Raw genomic sequence first — 18,089 nt, 5'->3', positions numbered from 1 at the left:
CCATCTTACGAAGACTTACAGACTGCTTCAAACTGTTAAATTATTAAGTCTCTGTCTTCCCATGCAAAGTTCAGTGCAATGTCTGACATACTCTGGAAAGATTAGCTTACAATGTTTGCTTTACTGTAACACAAGGGGAACAAACTGCATCAGGCCAGAGTAAAAGAAAGACCCTGCTCAGAAGAGCCTACAATTTAATAGCACTAAAGAAAAAGGTGCATCAAATCATCTAATCTTTTTTCTGGTGTCTACAAGTGGATTAAAAGCTTAATTTCATAAAAGGTGTATAAAACCAATGCTTCTATTTTTTGAATGAACCGTGAAGTTGATTTTTTCTACTGTTTTCAAATGCTACACATTTCCATAAAATATCTATTATTAAATGTGAAAAGATCCAAGTCATTAATTCCTTTTGGCACTATTTTTCAAAATGCTACAGTAAGCTCATATTAAAAACTGGATAACCAAAATGTTCATACTTTTTCATGAAAGATGTTACAGTTGAAGAACCAGATTATTTTATTTTTTAGAGGAGTTAACTGTCATTGACTCCTATACTTCACATATAGTTAAAACAAAGTCTTTGTTTCTCTATTTGCAGTCCTGGCAGAGTTTCTGATCTTAAATGTAGGGCTAGTTTTAAAAAAAGTACTTTAATAACATTAGGTTCTTAATAGTAAATCTTAGTTGAATTTGAAGTCTCGAGTACAACAAATCATTTAAAAAGCAAACCAATATTGAACCAAGCATGCATAAATGCCACACAAAATTATGATCTTCAAACTGCAATAGAAACGCTTCAAAATAGTAACATTTTTTCAATTTACTGAATTAGTTTATTATTAATGAATATCCCCTTATGTGAAGAGCACTCACTCTCCCTGGCTAGTTACTTCTTGGATGCTTTAGGAAAAATCATTACTCTTTGTTTATGAGAGTCTCTTTTACCACAGAAAGAACCTTAACATCTAATTCAGGATTTTGAAATCAGGTCAGAAAAAAAACAGATAGAAAACCCCTAATACAAATAACCTGACACAGTGGAAAAAAAATACCAAAGTAATATTGAAAAAAAATATTAAAGATATAATGTTTTTGGGGAGTGATTTACCTCTTATATAGCTCTGTAGGGAGTGGAATAGGCAGCACACAGTAACATGATAGACCAAAAAAGACTCATACTGTTATATAACTCTGAAGCACGAACTAATATAGAAAAATGCATCAGTTTCCCAAGTGCCATGACAATCTCATCTATACTGGTTTGAATATCACAGGAAAATTTACAGTTTATGAGATCCTAAACTTTTTTTTCAGAACTGTCATGTATAAAGCAATGAGATGTTAAATTATTTAAAGTATCTAACTTGATCCCATAAAAGCAAAGGAATTGGGAGTTGGACATCTACCCATAACTGCACATATTGTGCCTACACAGAGCAACATGTTAAATTAACCTATAAACCTTAAAATTCATAAGCAAAATTCAACCTGATACATCTATATATCTGTATCAGTTTGAATTTTGCTTATGAATTGCATATACGTATTATTTACTTAGTAAATTTTCATTAAATCCTTAAGGCTAATTATGTAAGAAGCCTCATCTGGGCTCCAATTTTAGCCCTGCAATTTTGTAAGTGCAAAAGTTGCACACATACAAAATTCTTTATTTAGATAAGTCAGTCAAGAATGAGAAGACAAGCATGAATTTAATCTCTGCTATTTAAAATTTGGTTCTTGATAGTGCCATTTTACTGCAAATCTACAATATTTGGCTATGTATTAACTATCATGTTTTGAGCCCTATTTGTAAACTAAAAATTCAATGTTATGGGTTATCTATGAACATGTACACTGCCATGACAGAAGTTTCCCAAAGATTTATTATAACCTCTGTAACTTGGGTAGAACCAGATATATGGCCTTATAGAATAACTTAGTCTAGGTTATGTGGTCAGACTTTGTAATGCCAAATACCAGTACACATGTAATATATATGCCATGTGCTACACTGTAACTTAAGAATAAAGAAACCCTGCCATAAATTGCAAGGTGATTCAGTCAGGAATTGAATAGATATGATCTAGCTAAAAATAAAGCTGATCATTTGTCCTGGGCCCTGTTGATCAGGGGAGTGTTAACTAAAGGTGGAGGAAATTTAGTTTTTAGGATATGTCTCTTTAGACCATAAGACATTTTACAGAACAAACCTCCATTTTTTTCTGGTGGAAACAATGCACGAATTCAAGCCTGCATTAGCACCTATGTATGAAAAACCAGAGGTGCCACAAACTCCAATCCAAGAAGAACGATAGGTTAGGGAAAAACAATAGTGCACTGTCCTGATTCTCAAATCTCACTAATACCACATTTTAAAGAATTTCAGATCTCTACCTATTTTATCAGGATATTTAGACAGAGATTTATTTAAAAATTCTAACCTCCCTTGTTGTTCACTACTTCCCCAATAAACAAACACAAATTAAAATGTTTGAAAAATACAGTGTGAAAACATTCACCATTCAGCTTCTTTCAATCACTGCAAGCAGACACGTAGCCTTCTTTCATCTCTACCATAAGTCCTTTCATTACATTTGGTCAAGCAGGCAAGAAGAATCCACAGGAAACATCTTCCTATTGAGAGCCTGGTGCACTGGTTTAAGTTGTAAGCTAAAGAGCAACACTTGATAATATTCTACTTCAAAAGTGAACCCAAGGATTAAATTGTTTGAACAAACATTCCTATGCTGCATGTGGATAACCCTTACTTGACACAAATCACAAGTCTTGTTAGTTTTAGGCAGGTTGGAAGCACCACTCTCTGACATTAACATTGTCAGCTTATAAAGCACGCTAAGTTTGATCTTCTATGAAGTGAAAGGTGGTCAAAAATGTGCTGAGAAGCAACAGATAGTTAATTAGTGCTTTACTCTATTAAAAGGTTTCAATGTTCCTAAGGAAATACACTCTTAGATTAGCTAAAGATACCAGTGATGAAAGGTTTGGAACACAGCTTCTGTTCAAAGCTACTAAAAGTTAATAATACAAATAACCAAAAAAATAAATACCTAGTTAGTCACTTCAGCAGATCACAACCTGACTCCAGTGGATATACTTCTCTTTCGCAAGGTGTTTTCTGAAGAAAAAAGTCTACAAACAAGGCATCTGAACTCTAAATCTGCATGGTAATATGCAAAGCAATGGGAAGTAGACGCTCTCTCTTGCAAAGATAAAGTGCTTAATAATGCAAGGCCAGCAGATGTTAGACGGTTTAAAAAAAAAAAAAAAGAAAAAAAATTGTGCTTCACTGAGCTGTTCCTAGGCACAGCTGGAAGAGAGAAGGCCACAACTGTTCCAACCTCAACGCAGAAGAGAACAACTACTTCATACTGAATAGGTACATCCTGGCGTCAAACTCATTCTGCAGTCATTTTCACTTCCTCAGGACTCTCTCTAGATGACCTGAAAGAAAATATTTGCTTGCTGAGGAAGAGCAAACAGTTTCACAAAAGGAAAATGGAAAAGAAAATATGTAGTTGCAAAATTATCACTTACTGTGCGTCTATTCACATTTTATAATTGAAATTACTAGATTATTGCTATATATAAATTTAACCTGGGGCACAATCTGCTTCTATTTATTTGAACTACCCCAACAAAAACTCTCCATGGGCCTGAAGAAGGGCGTTTGTGCCTGAAACCTTGCAAAGAATAATTTTTCCAACTATTTAGCTGGTCTAATAAAAAAAAAAAAAAAATCACATCTACCCAGAGAACTTTGTCTTTCTGCTCCAATGGAGTCATTCGTATTACTCACTGAAGCAGAGCACAGGATTCTAGCTTGCAAACACTAAATGCACCCACATCTTCTTACATTATTTTTATCACTGAGGGTGACAATCAGATTTTTTCTGAATTGCTTTGAAAACTACATCCGAGGCACTTACTGACTTCCTTATGACCACTGAACTTCAGCTCACTTAACTAAGATGGAAGAGTGAATTCTAGCTACCCGCTGTACTTGGCATGAAACATTAGCAGTAAATATCCTTCTTGGATAATTATACACTTCCAAAATCCTGTAAACAGCTTAGTAAAACCCTTCCGAGGCTAGCCTTATGTTATAAAGCATACTTAAGCAAACATGCAAGCACAATGATTATCTTCATAGATGTTTTCAATATTTATTTAATTGCAGGCCTACTCATACTGGCTTCCTAATACTTTAGTGTATAATTTTAATGTATTTTTATTGAAGGTACAGAAATGACAAAGCAAGTCTAAAACATTTTTGAAGGAATAATGTAAAAGTTTATTCCCTCAAATGTTGGGTCCAACAGATCCTCAAAATACTGTACCATGAGACATTTGACTACATTACTGGCACACAGATTACCATCACTAAGGCTGATGGCAATCAGATGCACATAAATGGGTCATCACAGTCATCTCCAGAATATAAAAGAAGTGTATTACACAAAGGCAAATATACACTAATCACAGGATATCAAGATATGATAACATCCATTACAATGGATTCTGCGCATCCTTTATGTGAATCAGAAAACTGGCATATCAGGAGTTCCACATGCTTCCTTCAATCCTTAAAGCATTCTGTAATACAGAATATGCTATTTTTTAAAATCAGCCTTTTAAAAAATAATAGATGAGAGAAAAAGCATATTCTGTATACATGAACTTGGGCAACTAAGTAACATAGTATTATTTTTCATACTATTTTTTGTTTCTAGTGCATTACAAGGCAGTCAATTACTCTCCAACTTTTCACAAAATACATGGCCTTGTGTCCCCTATATATATATATATGGATATTTATTCAAATTGTCTATTGTCAGGCCTAGACTAATTTTCTTTTAAATTCACTTCTATCCGTTTTACTTTTGTATTATTTTGCTTAAGGTAAAACTAACTTGCATCTATTTTATTTTGATTATATGTATTATTTAGCTTAGCTTTTGTATGGCTTAGCCTAAGCTAGACTCCATCTTATTTTTATATTGCTTGGTGCAAGTGTAACACCACTTTGTTAGGTTTTTTTGTTTAAATATAGTTTGCATGTGAAAGGAAGAGATGACCTTCTGTTTCATCGGTCACAGTTTCAACAACTAAAGGCTGCAGTAACCTCCTGTTCCAATGGCTGAAGATTGCATATAAACCCAAAACAAAGAAGAATTTGCCGAAGTAGAAACGACAAGCCTGATCAAAACAGGAACAATGGGTCTGAATAAACCATGCATGATTCAATCAAAAGAACTGAAGGTGTACAGCTGCCATGTAAACACCATGACACAGCGAGGTCCATAGACATACATGGGAAACAGGTACTATAAAAGATGGGTGAGAATAAAGAAGTGTTGGGTACTTCTACACAACAACAGAGCATCAGAACATATCCAACAGAGGTCCGGCTCCCTCCTTGGGTTCATCTTAGCCGGCCAATAAGCTGACTTGAGCAACTGAAAGACTGGTAACATCTTAGTGTCAGCAGAAGTGAGTGCGAGTGCAAGAGCTGAGAGCAAGAGTGATGTTTTAATGCATTTGCACTTACAATAAGCATGGCATATTGCCTTGTCCCCTGATAAAGATTACATTTGCTTTTCAACATACTGCATGCACAGTAGGTACAACACTGTGACATATTCAACAACACTTTATTTTTCTACTTACCAGTATATCTGTAAAGGCCATGGCGTTTGTGATGGGGTGGGCACTGAATTTGTCGGACTCACTAATATGGCACTGTATATGTTGGAAGCAACCACGAGTATACAAAGAAGTATGGGTCCAATAATTGCCCCTTCCAATCCCAGGTAATATGCTCCACCAGCTACTGCGAGACCCGTCAGGTAAGGATGGCCACCTCTGGAAATACAATACAAAGGAGTGCAAAATGACTACATAAAAGTGGTCTCAAACTATTCTTTTGGGTTGCACTTCTGTATGACTGCATGTTATAGATAAACAAAGAAATGTAACACTTTATGTCACTATAACACTGTAACCTCTCAGACAATCTAAAAAAAAATAATCATAGAGAAGTTATTTTTTTCCTTTTATTTCCATTATTTATATTTTTTCTTCCCCTTCTTGTTTTCCAATCCCTACCTCTTACACACAGAAGTCTGCCACATATCCACAGCAGTATGTGTATGCCAATTAGAAAAAACAATGCTAGAGAACCATCTTATATGATACGCCATTATTACTATATTTACTTGATTTCAAGATAGTTCGCCCCCTCATTTAACACTGGAGCAAAACACCCTTCATCTTGGATTCAAATATGAAGTGGTAGAGGGACAGGCAGCTGCTGTGGCTCCAACTGTGACCCACCTTAGGTTGGGGCCAGAGCTGCAGCTGCTGCCTGACGCTCGCCTCACCCCTGCATCCTCTGCCACTCTCTCTGCTGCATCCTTGGTTTTCTCCCCACCATCTCTCACTTGCAGCCTCAGCCCCCCTGTTCAACCTTCCTCCAACTGCTTACTCCAGCAAGCTATGTCCCTGGTGCAGCCCAAGGCAGAGAGCTTGCTCTCAGCCCACCCCATAGCAGTGGCATAGAGAGAATTGCTGCTACAGGGCTGAGCTGGGGCTGTGTTCCATGCCTCAGGCTGGAACAGGGGCAGGGTCTGTGGTACGGACTAAGGGTAAGCAGGGAACAGGCACAAGGAGGGTAAGTGTGCCGGGAGGGGGGCAGGTAGAATGCAACAAGCTGCCTGTCACTCCTCCCTCCCCACCAGCTCCCCAACTGCTCCCGCCCATCACCTGCCTTCTTACTGCCTTCCCCACTACTGTTTGCCCTATTACCACTGCTTTCCCTACTACAGTGGTGGTGGGGAAAACTAAGACGGTTTTTCAATAATTAGATTCTATATGTGGAATATTAAAACAAGTTTATACGTTTTGTTCTAATTTCCATGTATACAATCTAATTATTGGGGGGGAGGGGTATCTTAAATTCAGGATCATCTTGGATTCAGGTAAATATGATATTGTAAAAACATGGATTGATGACAAAACATGTAATATGTTTGTAACTATTATTGGATATTTATGATGCAAGAAAGTATAATAATTCTACATATATTTAGCATTTTTGGTAGTGTTTATGATATAATAAAACATTCAAAAATCCCTGCCCTCAAGAGTTCATTCTAGTTAAACTTAACATTTGAGAACAAAAAGCTAATGGGCATTCATAAAATATTTTCTTTGTAAAAAAAATTTAAAATACAAGACAGCTGATCACCATGTCTCTTCATACAACATTTCAGTACCGATACATTAATGTAATCAACATTTTGTCAATAATAAAGAGATGCAGGAATAAATGTTTTACATATCTCAACAACAAATGTTTAAATAAAGAATTTTTCTACCATCTCAAACTCTAAGCAAAAGTTTTTGAAGTGTTAAACATGCAATGGATGATAGATCCAACCCTGGCCCAATCTGGCATGTGCAGCCACATCATGTGGTCCATAGAGCTCCTTACAGGTCCACCATTTGGCAGCAGAGGAGCAGTGGTCATGTTAAACCATCATGACTCTGGAAGCCTGGGCAATTAACACTGCGATTGCTTCCCCACCACTGAGGATGAGATTCTGCCACTGCTTCCCTACATCCAAAATTTTCTGGGCTGGTTAGAGCGCACCAAAGGCTGGCTAACATGACTTCACAGGCTGGATCCAGTACACAGACTGTAGGCTGAGCATCACTAATTCAGACTTTGCTTTTAATTTAAAATGTTTATAGACAGTGATCTAAAAGACACTAATAGCAATATTCAGTTTCTGGCCTGTGTTCCATTTCTGAAGATCAAAACTAAAATCTCCCTAATTAAGAGGCTAAAAGGTGAACCTTACACACACTACTTATTTTAAAATAACATGATGACAATACATATAGAATTGTATGGGAAAGCTAATAACTTTAAATTAGTACACATTACTGGAAGCTGTATCTGTTTCTAGAGAATGAACACACTGGTTGGCCAGAGTTCTGCACCGTCTTTTACATACCACAGTCCTAAAATTACCACCTTCACTCTTCTATCCCTGGCCTGTTACTATTGCATGGGGCTAACACAAAATACATCACGATTTTGTGATGTATGCATCACAAACCCATTTCATTTGTGACCCAAAAGAGGCCTAACAAACAGTTGGGGGAAGAGAGGTAAGTTTAGTTCTGAGAGAGTGGGACACAGACAAAACAAAAGATTTTACTCCTACGTTTTGTACTTCTAATTGAAAATGAAGAGGTGACTGTTTCCTAATTTAACTCTTTGTACTTATTTTCTGCAATTGTCAATTACAATGTTGTGGTCCCAGCTATTAAGTTATAGGCAGCTGCCACAGCAAATGACATGTTGGGATAGGACTTCAATATCAGTTTTAATACAGTTCAAAATCCTTCCGTAACCTAATTACAGCTCTTCCAAATAGAGTTAATCCAACCAACAAGACAGCTGGATGTTTACTGCTTTATGTAATGGGAAGTATACAGTTTCTCTCTTGCAAGTAAATTTATTTCATGGACAGTAAACAGTCAGCTCATACAGATGAAACAAAGCAGTCTAACAGCTAAGTGGAAGAATGAAATTACTGGCTTCAAATGATCACTGCCCCTAAAATCATTAAAATATTTTTCCAATAATCATTTATGAGTTTTTTATACTGCACTTATTGACCCAAATTTCTGAGTAAAGCAACCAGTTTAACAATCTCTGAAGAAGCTTATTAACACTGTATATATTCCTAGCAACAGTTCTCTCTGCTTAGTATCAGTAAATGGACCAGTTGAACAAGACCAGTGATTAAGATTATGGCAAACCTCATCTATCCACAGATCCAGAACAGAAATGAACAGTCTATCTAATGTCCTGCTAAACATATTATAATAAGCCAAACTTAAAACTCAGAGGCCAATCCCAATACTGGGCTAAGAGAGTCTCTGTGAAAAGAACCCATGAAAGGGGAATTTGACACCAAAATGCTTTCATCATGGACTAGGTCAAGCCATAATGTCCTACCATTACTGGGTTCCCCATAGCTTCTGAAGTGTCAGGTATTGGGTCACTCTCAGAATGAAGATATTGGACTGGATTACTCTTTTGCCTAATACAGTACAGAAATTTCTGTACTCCTAGATTTGCTTCTAGGCCTAACCAAAATTAAAACCAGACTTTCCTCATTTTCAAGGCCAATTTAGCTCAGACGGCTCCTGTCTGACTGGAGAAGAAATTCCTGTGGTTGCCCTGACCATTTGGACAAGATTTATTGTTGGGTATTACATGATTTCATCAAGCTTGTTCTTGTAGGATTTTGGAAAACGCAATTAAGCAAGGATATAATGCCAATATTAAAAAAATACTATACTTTAGTCTTCAGGTACACACTTACCCAGATATATCAGAGTAGATTGCTGTGTCTACAAAATATGTTGGCAACAAGTGAAAAACCAAGAGCAAAATGGCTTTGCAGCCTTCTCCTTGGACGAGCCACAGATCTAGAACTGCAGGTACTGCTGCCCAGTATGTCCCCAGAAATGGTACAGCTCCAAGGATTGCTGCTAGAGCTGCAGTAGTACATCGTGTACAGGAAGTTAGAAAGCTGAGATTAGAAAACTTAAATTTTACAGACATACTTGGGGTAAGGTTCTGCTAATTTTACTGCACAAAGTCCCATTTAAAAATCAACAGGACGACTTTAAATAAGAAACCAAATATATAAATGGTAGATTAGGCTCTTCAAGGAATTCACTGCTGTGGTTTAATAAAAGAAGAGCTAACCACTTTCAAAATTCTAATAATTTACATTTTTCTTCCATATAGAAAACAACGAGATGCCAAAAATGAGCAATTCCCAAACACAGGTGAGCATTTTAAAAAATTAAACAACATGCATTTCTGGTATTTCCTCTTCACTAAAAATATATATTTTTGTTTTATAAACAGCCTCTGTAAGGCATTATGGCTTACCTGATATAACATAGTAGAAGCACCTGTATTATTACAATTTACTGAAGGTGAATGATTGCAAAATCAAAATGAATGAAGTCAGTAAACAGGAGCAATGGTTTAGTTAATCAAAAGCAGATACTTTGATTTGTGCATTAATTCATTTGTGATCAGCATAGTGGGGGTTCTTTAAAAATCTGAATATATATTATAGGTAGGCCCAGATGCACAATCTATTAAGGTTAACCAACACTTCCCCTTATAAGAAACTTTCAGTTGCTTACAAACTTTAGCTGTGTGTGAAAGTTTCACAGAAATGAGCCTAATGCTTATTTTTAGGTGGGGAGGGAGCAGGAGGGATTTCAGTCAAAATTCCTTAGTCATTTTCAAAAATTACATTAGGTGAAAAAGTTCTGTCCGTGGTAAAGTGCACACTGATAACTTCTTTTCTGGAACAGCTCATTTTATTTTGTTTTTTTTTAAACAAGTAAACCAATTCCCTCCCCCCCCCCCAATAAATTGTATAAAACCTGCATTATAAGATAGTTAAGGTTGAAAAATAAGAACTCTGGAGATAGGAATGCCAAAGTTTAATATTGCCTGTGAAACTTTAAATTTGACTACCTTGTGCATATCTTAGTCTTCACACAAGCGCATACTATTTTTGCTGAAGGACCTCTATTTATAGGTCAGCGCTCACAAGAGAGATCAGATCTGGAGATGAATTAGGGTGCTTTGCCTAAGGAAGTGATTTTCTGTAGAACCTATGGTGAGCCTGTAGATGTGTGGGAAAGCTACTCCGATGCACTATAATTACAGTGCATCAGAGAAGACTCAATTAATACAGCCTAATGGAGCATGCTAATGAGTGTGCTCCAGCAGCCTCCGCTTCCACATCTCATGCGTCTCCGTGCTTCAAAATGGCAGCAGGGGTGTTTTAACTAAAGCTTGTTTCAACACACTTTAGTTAAAGCACCCCCACTGCCATTTTGAAGTGTGGAGATACTGATACACAAGACATTGTCGGTGCTCTAATTAGAGCAGCTCTTGGAGCCGCTCTAATTAAAGCACCACTTGCCCCACCCACAGAGTATGTGCAAAAATGCTCTGTGTGACATCTGTTGCAAACGCCAGAAGGTGTACAGCAAATCAGATGGAAGAAAACAGAGGTCACCTAGTTAGAACAGCTGGATACTACTCTTCGCAAACTGGATTCTATTTTTGCCTTTGCTACAGACGTGAGGCAAGTGGTTTAAATAAAAATTCTCTTTAGTGGCCAACTTATCTGATGTTCCCATTTTCTTGGTGCCCAACTTAAAACACCATGTGTCTGGCTTTCATGAGCACTCACCACTGCAACTGAAGTGAATACAAATAAGCGTTTGAAGAAAAAGTGTTATGTAACAATAAGTACTCTGGAAAAATCTGGTGCTAGGTGTCTCAAGTTGCATACAAAAGATAGCAGCAACTTTTGACCCTAACCATAACTGGAGCTTAACGGGAGGATAAGACCACCTTTCAGCCTGTGTTCAGAGGAGGGTTTAAATAATACGTAGCTCAGGTGGAATGGGGACCACATATTGAACAACAGATGAAAAAGAACCCTCTAAACTATGTCACTATACAAACATCATCTAGATCCTTTATAATGAATGAAGCAGGGATTCTGTGGAAAAGAACAGTATGAGAACAATCAAAGACTGTGCTGCTTTTATTAGCACAAGGCAAAAGAAGTCGCAGAGGCAAGCCTAACTATAACATTTCCTAACTTTCAACTGCTTGATAGTGCAACCTTATTAATATTCATATAAATAATTAGGGCTGATTAATAATTAATTACAATACAATTATATTGCTATTGTCTGACAATGAATATGTTTACATTCTTACCTACCTGATGGAATGAAGACAATATTGATTCCAAATATGGTGTGAGTCAGCCAGGTGTACAGTCCATAGAACCCAGCCATTTTGAGAGAAGCATCAAACACACCTCTAAAATAATCAAAGATACCGTTATAAATTATGTTGGCTAGAAGAATTGGGGAATGATAAAGATGTCCAGGTAGCGTGAACAATATTCAAACCATCAGTACAATAAATTACTTGGTTCTAATTTTAATAATATACAAAATATCTATGTACCAATAACTAAGCACTGAGTTCATCAGTCGCCATTTAAAACAAAAACTAATTAAGGGTTTTCAATACTAGATACCTAGGACACATTAGGGTAGTGATAAAGCTCCAATAACTACAGATAAATAACGGAGTTGATTTAGAATTAAACTGAGATACTAAAAAGGAAGGAAAGAGGATTAAGTTATTACTGCCATGTACTTTTCAGGCATTTTCCTGTATAATGACATTGTGACACCAACTGTTTCATCCCTTTGTTTTTGCAACATACCCTTCCTATCACAAGTCAGAATATTTCGCCCTTTACTTCTCCCACTAGATTTCCAAATGCCTCCACTTACCCCCGCCAAAAGGAGTACCTCACCCTTCTTCTCCATGACAAGTATTCAAACACAATACTTTTTCTACCCTCTTCTATTCTTCTGACTCTACCTGTTCACTTCTCTCTTTCTGCATCTGTCAACTACCCTGAACACACACCTTCAAATCAGACCATCAGCTCATAAGTGACATACCCCCTTTTTCACATCTAAGTGCATCACAACTACAAATGGCTTTTATTCTTCATATTGGCACCTATGTTTCAGATTGTTGGGTAGATTACATGACTTGTTCAAGGCAATACAAGATATATGCAGGTGAACAGGAATTTTAACCCAAGACTCCTGTATCCCAACCAAGTAGTAGACACAGGCCTACTGTTCTGTTCAGTAAGGGCCAGAGCTTCAGCACTTACTCTCTGAAGTGTACTCCAGACAACCCTCATGTTACAGACAGATTCACAAAGCAATTAAAACTTGTGTATAGAGAGTTCCTCCATCAATTGCCTTGAAGGCAATGTTTTAATTCAACCAGCATATACCATTCCCCATACTCAACTCACTTTATTCCTTGAAGCATTAGGTTCATGTTCATTTTCCTTTGAATCACCCTTAGCTTGCACATCTGTAAGCATTATTTACAAGGAATTTTATCCTTTTTTTAAATTTAAAGAATACAAAATTGGTCTTAAATCATGCAGAGATGAGCTGCATAAGTGGATGACATCACAGAAGCAGTATTTATTTTCAGTCATGTATCATTTCAATCAACTGGGATAGGATTAAAACAAAAACAAAAACTCACTGATCACCTTCCACCACATATGACATTCTATTATTAGGTCTGTATGAAATAATTTACAAGGCAAATATTTTGTTCTAGGGATTAACACAAAGCCTCAAACTACAGACCTATCACTGTTATATAACATCAGTATTTGTCAGTCTTTATAAAACTCTTGCAGTCCATTGAGGGAAACTAAATAGATTCAGTTACCCCTAACACCTCCAAGAACTTTCCCTCAGAACAGAGCCCCATTTATATTATACAGCTGTACAAGCTGTAGAATAGCTTTATTCTTGGTAATAAGGCAAAAAGTTACAAATTAGAAATAATGGCCCAAATATGAAATCCCCACAAAACCAACTTTTATTAAATACTAACATCTAAGACAAATCAGTCAAGCTGTTTTCCCAGATGAGGGCCAAGGGGGGTGGGGCAACCGCTTGCAGCAAGACGTGAAGGTCAACCAGTTCAGCTTCTGACAATCTATTAAGAAGGGTAGGGAGAAATATTTGCAAAGCTGAGGATACTTCACTGAAAGCTCCAAACACTTCAGCTGACCGCAGCTGCCATACTATTGCATGGGAGATGATACATTTTGAGCTAACCAAAACGTAACATATTTTAAAGGGGAAAACAATGCATTTTAGTCATGCTAGAAGTAAACTTCAAGCTCTAGGGTGACCGATGATGACAACGATGATGACATTTTAAAAGCATGTCTTGGGGTTTTATTTTTTAAACTATGTGCTTTCTTTTTAAAAAGAAACTCATTTAAAGTGAAATCTGAATGCAATACAAAATATACAGTAGGGACTTGTAAGCTCTTAAAATATTTAAAACAAAAACCATCCAATTCACTTTAATGAATCAATTAACTTATTTCAAAAACTAAACTACATGCTGAAGTGTGCTATAGAAAGAAATGGGATAAAAATATTAACCTCTGAGGTCACGTTTGATAAATCTGGCAAATCAAGTCAAATATTAAATGCTTGATCTTCTAGGGGACTCAAGAATTGGACTACTACGTGTAAAAGACCAGCAAAACCACTGCAAGTATTAGGATCATGTCCGACTCTCCTAAGAACCACCAGGATCATTCACGGAATCCATCTTCGTCAGAGGTTAGCAACCTAGGACACCTATACATGTGCGTAATACCGCTCCGATGTATGCAAATGAGAACACATCAGAGCAGATTATTAACTGAGTCCACTGGAGCGTGTTAATTAGCAGGCTCCAGCAGCCTCCGGGTCCTGTGTATTCAGAGTCCCCATGCTTCAAAATGGCATGTCAAACGAGTTTTAGTTAAAGTACCCCTGCCACCATTTAAGTGTAGGACACTGAATACATGAGACACTGCAGGTGCTTTAAATTAGAGCGGCTCCCAAGAGATGCTGTAATTAAAGCACCCTCTCCTCCCCCACAACCCTAGAGACCGTGTAATGATTTCCCTAGGGCCCAGAGGCCAAATATGGCCTGCAAAATGCTTGGTGGTGTGCAGTGGAGGTTGTAGCAAGTAGCCTAGGCACTCAGGAGTGGGTAGCAGCCTGCAGCTGGGTTACAAACAGCAGCCCACTGCCCTAAAAGGTTGCTGACTCCCATTTTAAAGCTTCTGATTTATGGATTTTTCCCTATGTAAGCTATGACGTACAAGTGGAAAAGCTGATTAAAAAAGATGGTTTAGATCAAACATTTCCACTTGGCGATTGAAATCATCTCGATTTAAACCAAACAACCAACAAAATTAAGCTCAAAACTTTACTAGCAAGCTAAGTGTCAGAATTTGTATGAGAACTTCAAAGAGTTAAATTAATATATTTCAACTCTTACATGAAAAAAACATTTTTCTTCACTTTCCTTTTCTGTTAGATTTAACACAATGTGTAAGCTCTCTATAGAAGCCTGAACAGAATATAATGTGCTTATAATGAGAGCCTGTTCACAGAACAGCTGTGCTTTTAATGACGAAACTGTTAATTCAAGTAATTTTAAATGTTGAGGGGAAAAAAAAAATTCTGATGAACTCATCTTTTTCTATATAGTAGTTTCTCAAAAGCAATGGGATAAATACCAGCTTAAATCTATGCACAGTTTTATAGGTTGTTGATTTTCATGGCTAAATACTTTTAACATCTGCCTAAGTTGCTTGAGGCTTCATAAAAACTCACGACCAAACGGCTGCCAGAAATAATATTCAAGAACGAATGGGAAGGGATGTGGATGATTAGCAGGGATCCTGGTTTTCTCCGATTTAAAAAAATCCCCAATTTTCAGTTTTAAAAAAAGTAACCCCAAATCCACATTTTTCCATGATTAAAATGAAACACCACCAATATCTATATAGCGGTGTTTTATTTTAAAATCATGGAAAAATGTGGATTTGAGGTTACTTTTTTTTTTTTTTTTTTAATTGGGGATTTTTTTAAATTGGAGAAAACCTGAATCTCTGTTGATTAGCAAAGTGTGTCAGAAAACTTTGGACTAATTTGAATGATTTTAAGTCAGAAGCGAGTCATGGAGTGCAATCCAGGCAGCTTAAAAAACTGGGCAAAGAAAACTCAAAGCCAATGGCGACATTTTTAAATTCATGTTGACAGGTGAGGTCCAAGAGGACAGGAGAAGAGCTACCATACGATACAACTTTTGAAAATAGAAAGGAAAACCCAGAAAACTATAGATCTTCCACCCTGACTTGAACACATTGGTAATTACTGGATGAAATTATGCAAGTCAAATTGTAAACATCTAGAGAACAACAGGGTAATCATTAGCACTCAACATGGATTTAAGTATAAACAGTGCCAAGACAACTTAATTTCCTTTCCTGCTGTGACAAGGAAAATTACTTTGTGGGTAATGGAAATGTGGTGGACACAATATACCTGGACATTAGTGTGCTCTGACAGTTGCATCTGCCATTTTCATAAGTAGATTAGAGAAACAAGGGATAGATAGAATATTAGGTGGCTACATAATAGGTTAAAAATCAGAAGGGGAATAAATGTAAAATGACTCCATGTCAGACTAGAAGGAGGTCTAAAAGTGGAGTCCAAAAGATCTGTTCTAGGTCTACAGGTAATAAACATTTTTATTTATAAACATGTAGGTAGGGATGGAGCATACGAACTAAGTCTGCAGAAAACACAGAACTGGTCAATTCTGTGGACATGCAGTGGGATAGGATTACATTTAGCTTTTATGGAATGAAAATTAGCCTTTCTAAAATGGCCTTTCTAGACTGAAGAACTGAACCATAAAAACACCACTGAAGTCCAACAAAGACAAATACCAGGAAAGAAAAAAAAGCACAAATGCAGAATGGAGAGTAGACTGGAACAGCATTGTCAAGTAAGACCCGGGTGTTATAGTGGATCACAAATGCATCCAAGGGATGCTGTAAATTGCAAATGCAATTTTGCGCTAAATGAATACAAGTATTGTAAGCAAAAGATACCACTCTCTTTGGCACTGGTTAACCCTCAGTGGGAGCAGCACAGCAGTTTTTAGCACTAAATCTTATGATAAATGTGAAAACCCAAGAGACGAGCAAATGAGTGGAATGCAAGCTAAATGAGAAAAAATAAGGGAGGAGACATAATAGCAATTTTCATAGACCGTATTTACTCACATATCACATGCACCTTTCCCAAAAAAAAAAAATCAGCCCCCCGCCCCCCAATGCTGGGATGAACGTCTTAAGCAAAGAAGCTGATTTTCTTCACCACTGCATTAGCAAAGAAAATAAAAATGCTGTGCTCAAGATGGCTGTCATCTTTTTAGTTCCCTGCCAGGAAGCAGAAGTGGGTGCAGTCCAGTATTTACCTTTCCACAGCCACTCTCAAAATGGCACTGGCTTTTGGCCAGTTTTGTCCTGGAACAAGGATATGTAGTATTCTGGTGAGTGATTCCAGTTCACTGGCTTTTAGTTACAATAGAGACTTTGGCAAAGAAACTTCTAAGGAGTTTGCAAAACAAAGGAACATTTGTGCCCCATATAGCCTTGAAGGAAATAAAGTAACACTTTTCCCCTACCTACTGGGTTGGCTTCTTCATCACAGCAAGAATGCACCCGACTTCTGCCAACCTGCCTCAAATGCTAAGCTCCCTCACTGAATAACGTAAGCTGTTTCAGTCTTTTTCAGGCCTGGAGTCACTATAAGGTTCTCCCTTCTACTGAGAGAACATATCCTACTTGAACACTTCCATATAAACATGATCTGGAACTCTTATAGTGGAGCTCATCATTGGTGAAGTGAAGTTTTTCAATTACTGTATATCTTACCAGGAGCCTCCAAGAATATTAAAGTATAATTATACTTTCATATTGTTTTTTTTTCCCTGAACAATTTTTAAAATCCTCTAGTTGATCTGGATTCTTTAAATTGAATACACACAAATACATTTTAAGCTCAAGTTGATTATGCAAGCCTAACTAAAAATCATAGAAAATTATCCTAAAAAAATGTATGTATACTTCGGCTAAATTAGCATGATACATGTTCTCTCAAGATACGAGACTGAATGGGTAATAGTTTTCACTTTATAGGCACTCTGGGTTGAGGCAGGCGTCCAAGGTATTAACTTCACTTGCAATTAAAATGTTTCATCTGCAAGCACTCGAAAGTGATTTTTTGATATGTGGCAATTTTAAATTTCCCTACAGACATTGTGAAGGAAGAAAGGAATAGCCTACTAAAATAAGCGCAACATGCAATGGTAAACAGAGACATGACTCCACTGACTGAAAAAAAGAATTGCCTGAGCATGCAGGGCAAACCAGTGGTGCAGGCTACAGTGTAATCTGGACCGAGCTCTAGCCCAGGTAAGTAGGGACTGGAGGTGGTGGGTTGTGAGGCTG

General features: G+C 37.1%; 1 protein-coding gene across 1 annotated transcript in view; it reads right to left on the bottom strand.

Moving 5' to 3' along the window:
- Positions 1-235: 235 nt before the first annotated feature.
- Positions 236-18,089, bottom strand: part of TMEM245 (transmembrane protein 245) — a 116,351-nt gene continuing 98,497 nt past the window's right edge. Inside the window, exons 13-16 of the mRNA XM_019540734.1 lie at positions 11,877-11,977; positions 9,426-9,600; positions 5,692-5,886; positions 236-3,465 (exon numbers count right to left, since the gene is read on the bottom strand). Of these exons, the coding sequence (XP_019396279.1) occupies positions 3,420-3,465; positions 5,692-5,886; positions 9,426-9,600; positions 11,877-11,977 (517 nt within the window). The 3' untranslated portion in view covers positions 236-3,419. The remainder of the gene's footprint in view (positions 3,466-5,691; positions 5,887-9,425; positions 9,601-11,876; positions 11,978-18,089) is intronic.

Source organism: Crocodylus porosus, unplaced genomic scaffold, assembly GCF_001723895.1.
Source record: "Crocodylus porosus isolate Cpor-Errol unplaced genomic scaffold, CroPor_comp1, whole genome shotgun sequence".
Taxonomy (NCBI): domain Eukaryota; kingdom Metazoa; phylum Chordata; order Crocodylia; family Crocodylidae; genus Crocodylus; species Crocodylus porosus.
The sequence above is the reverse complement of the archived record's forward strand: the minus strand, read 5'-3'. Positions and strand labels throughout refer to the sequence as shown.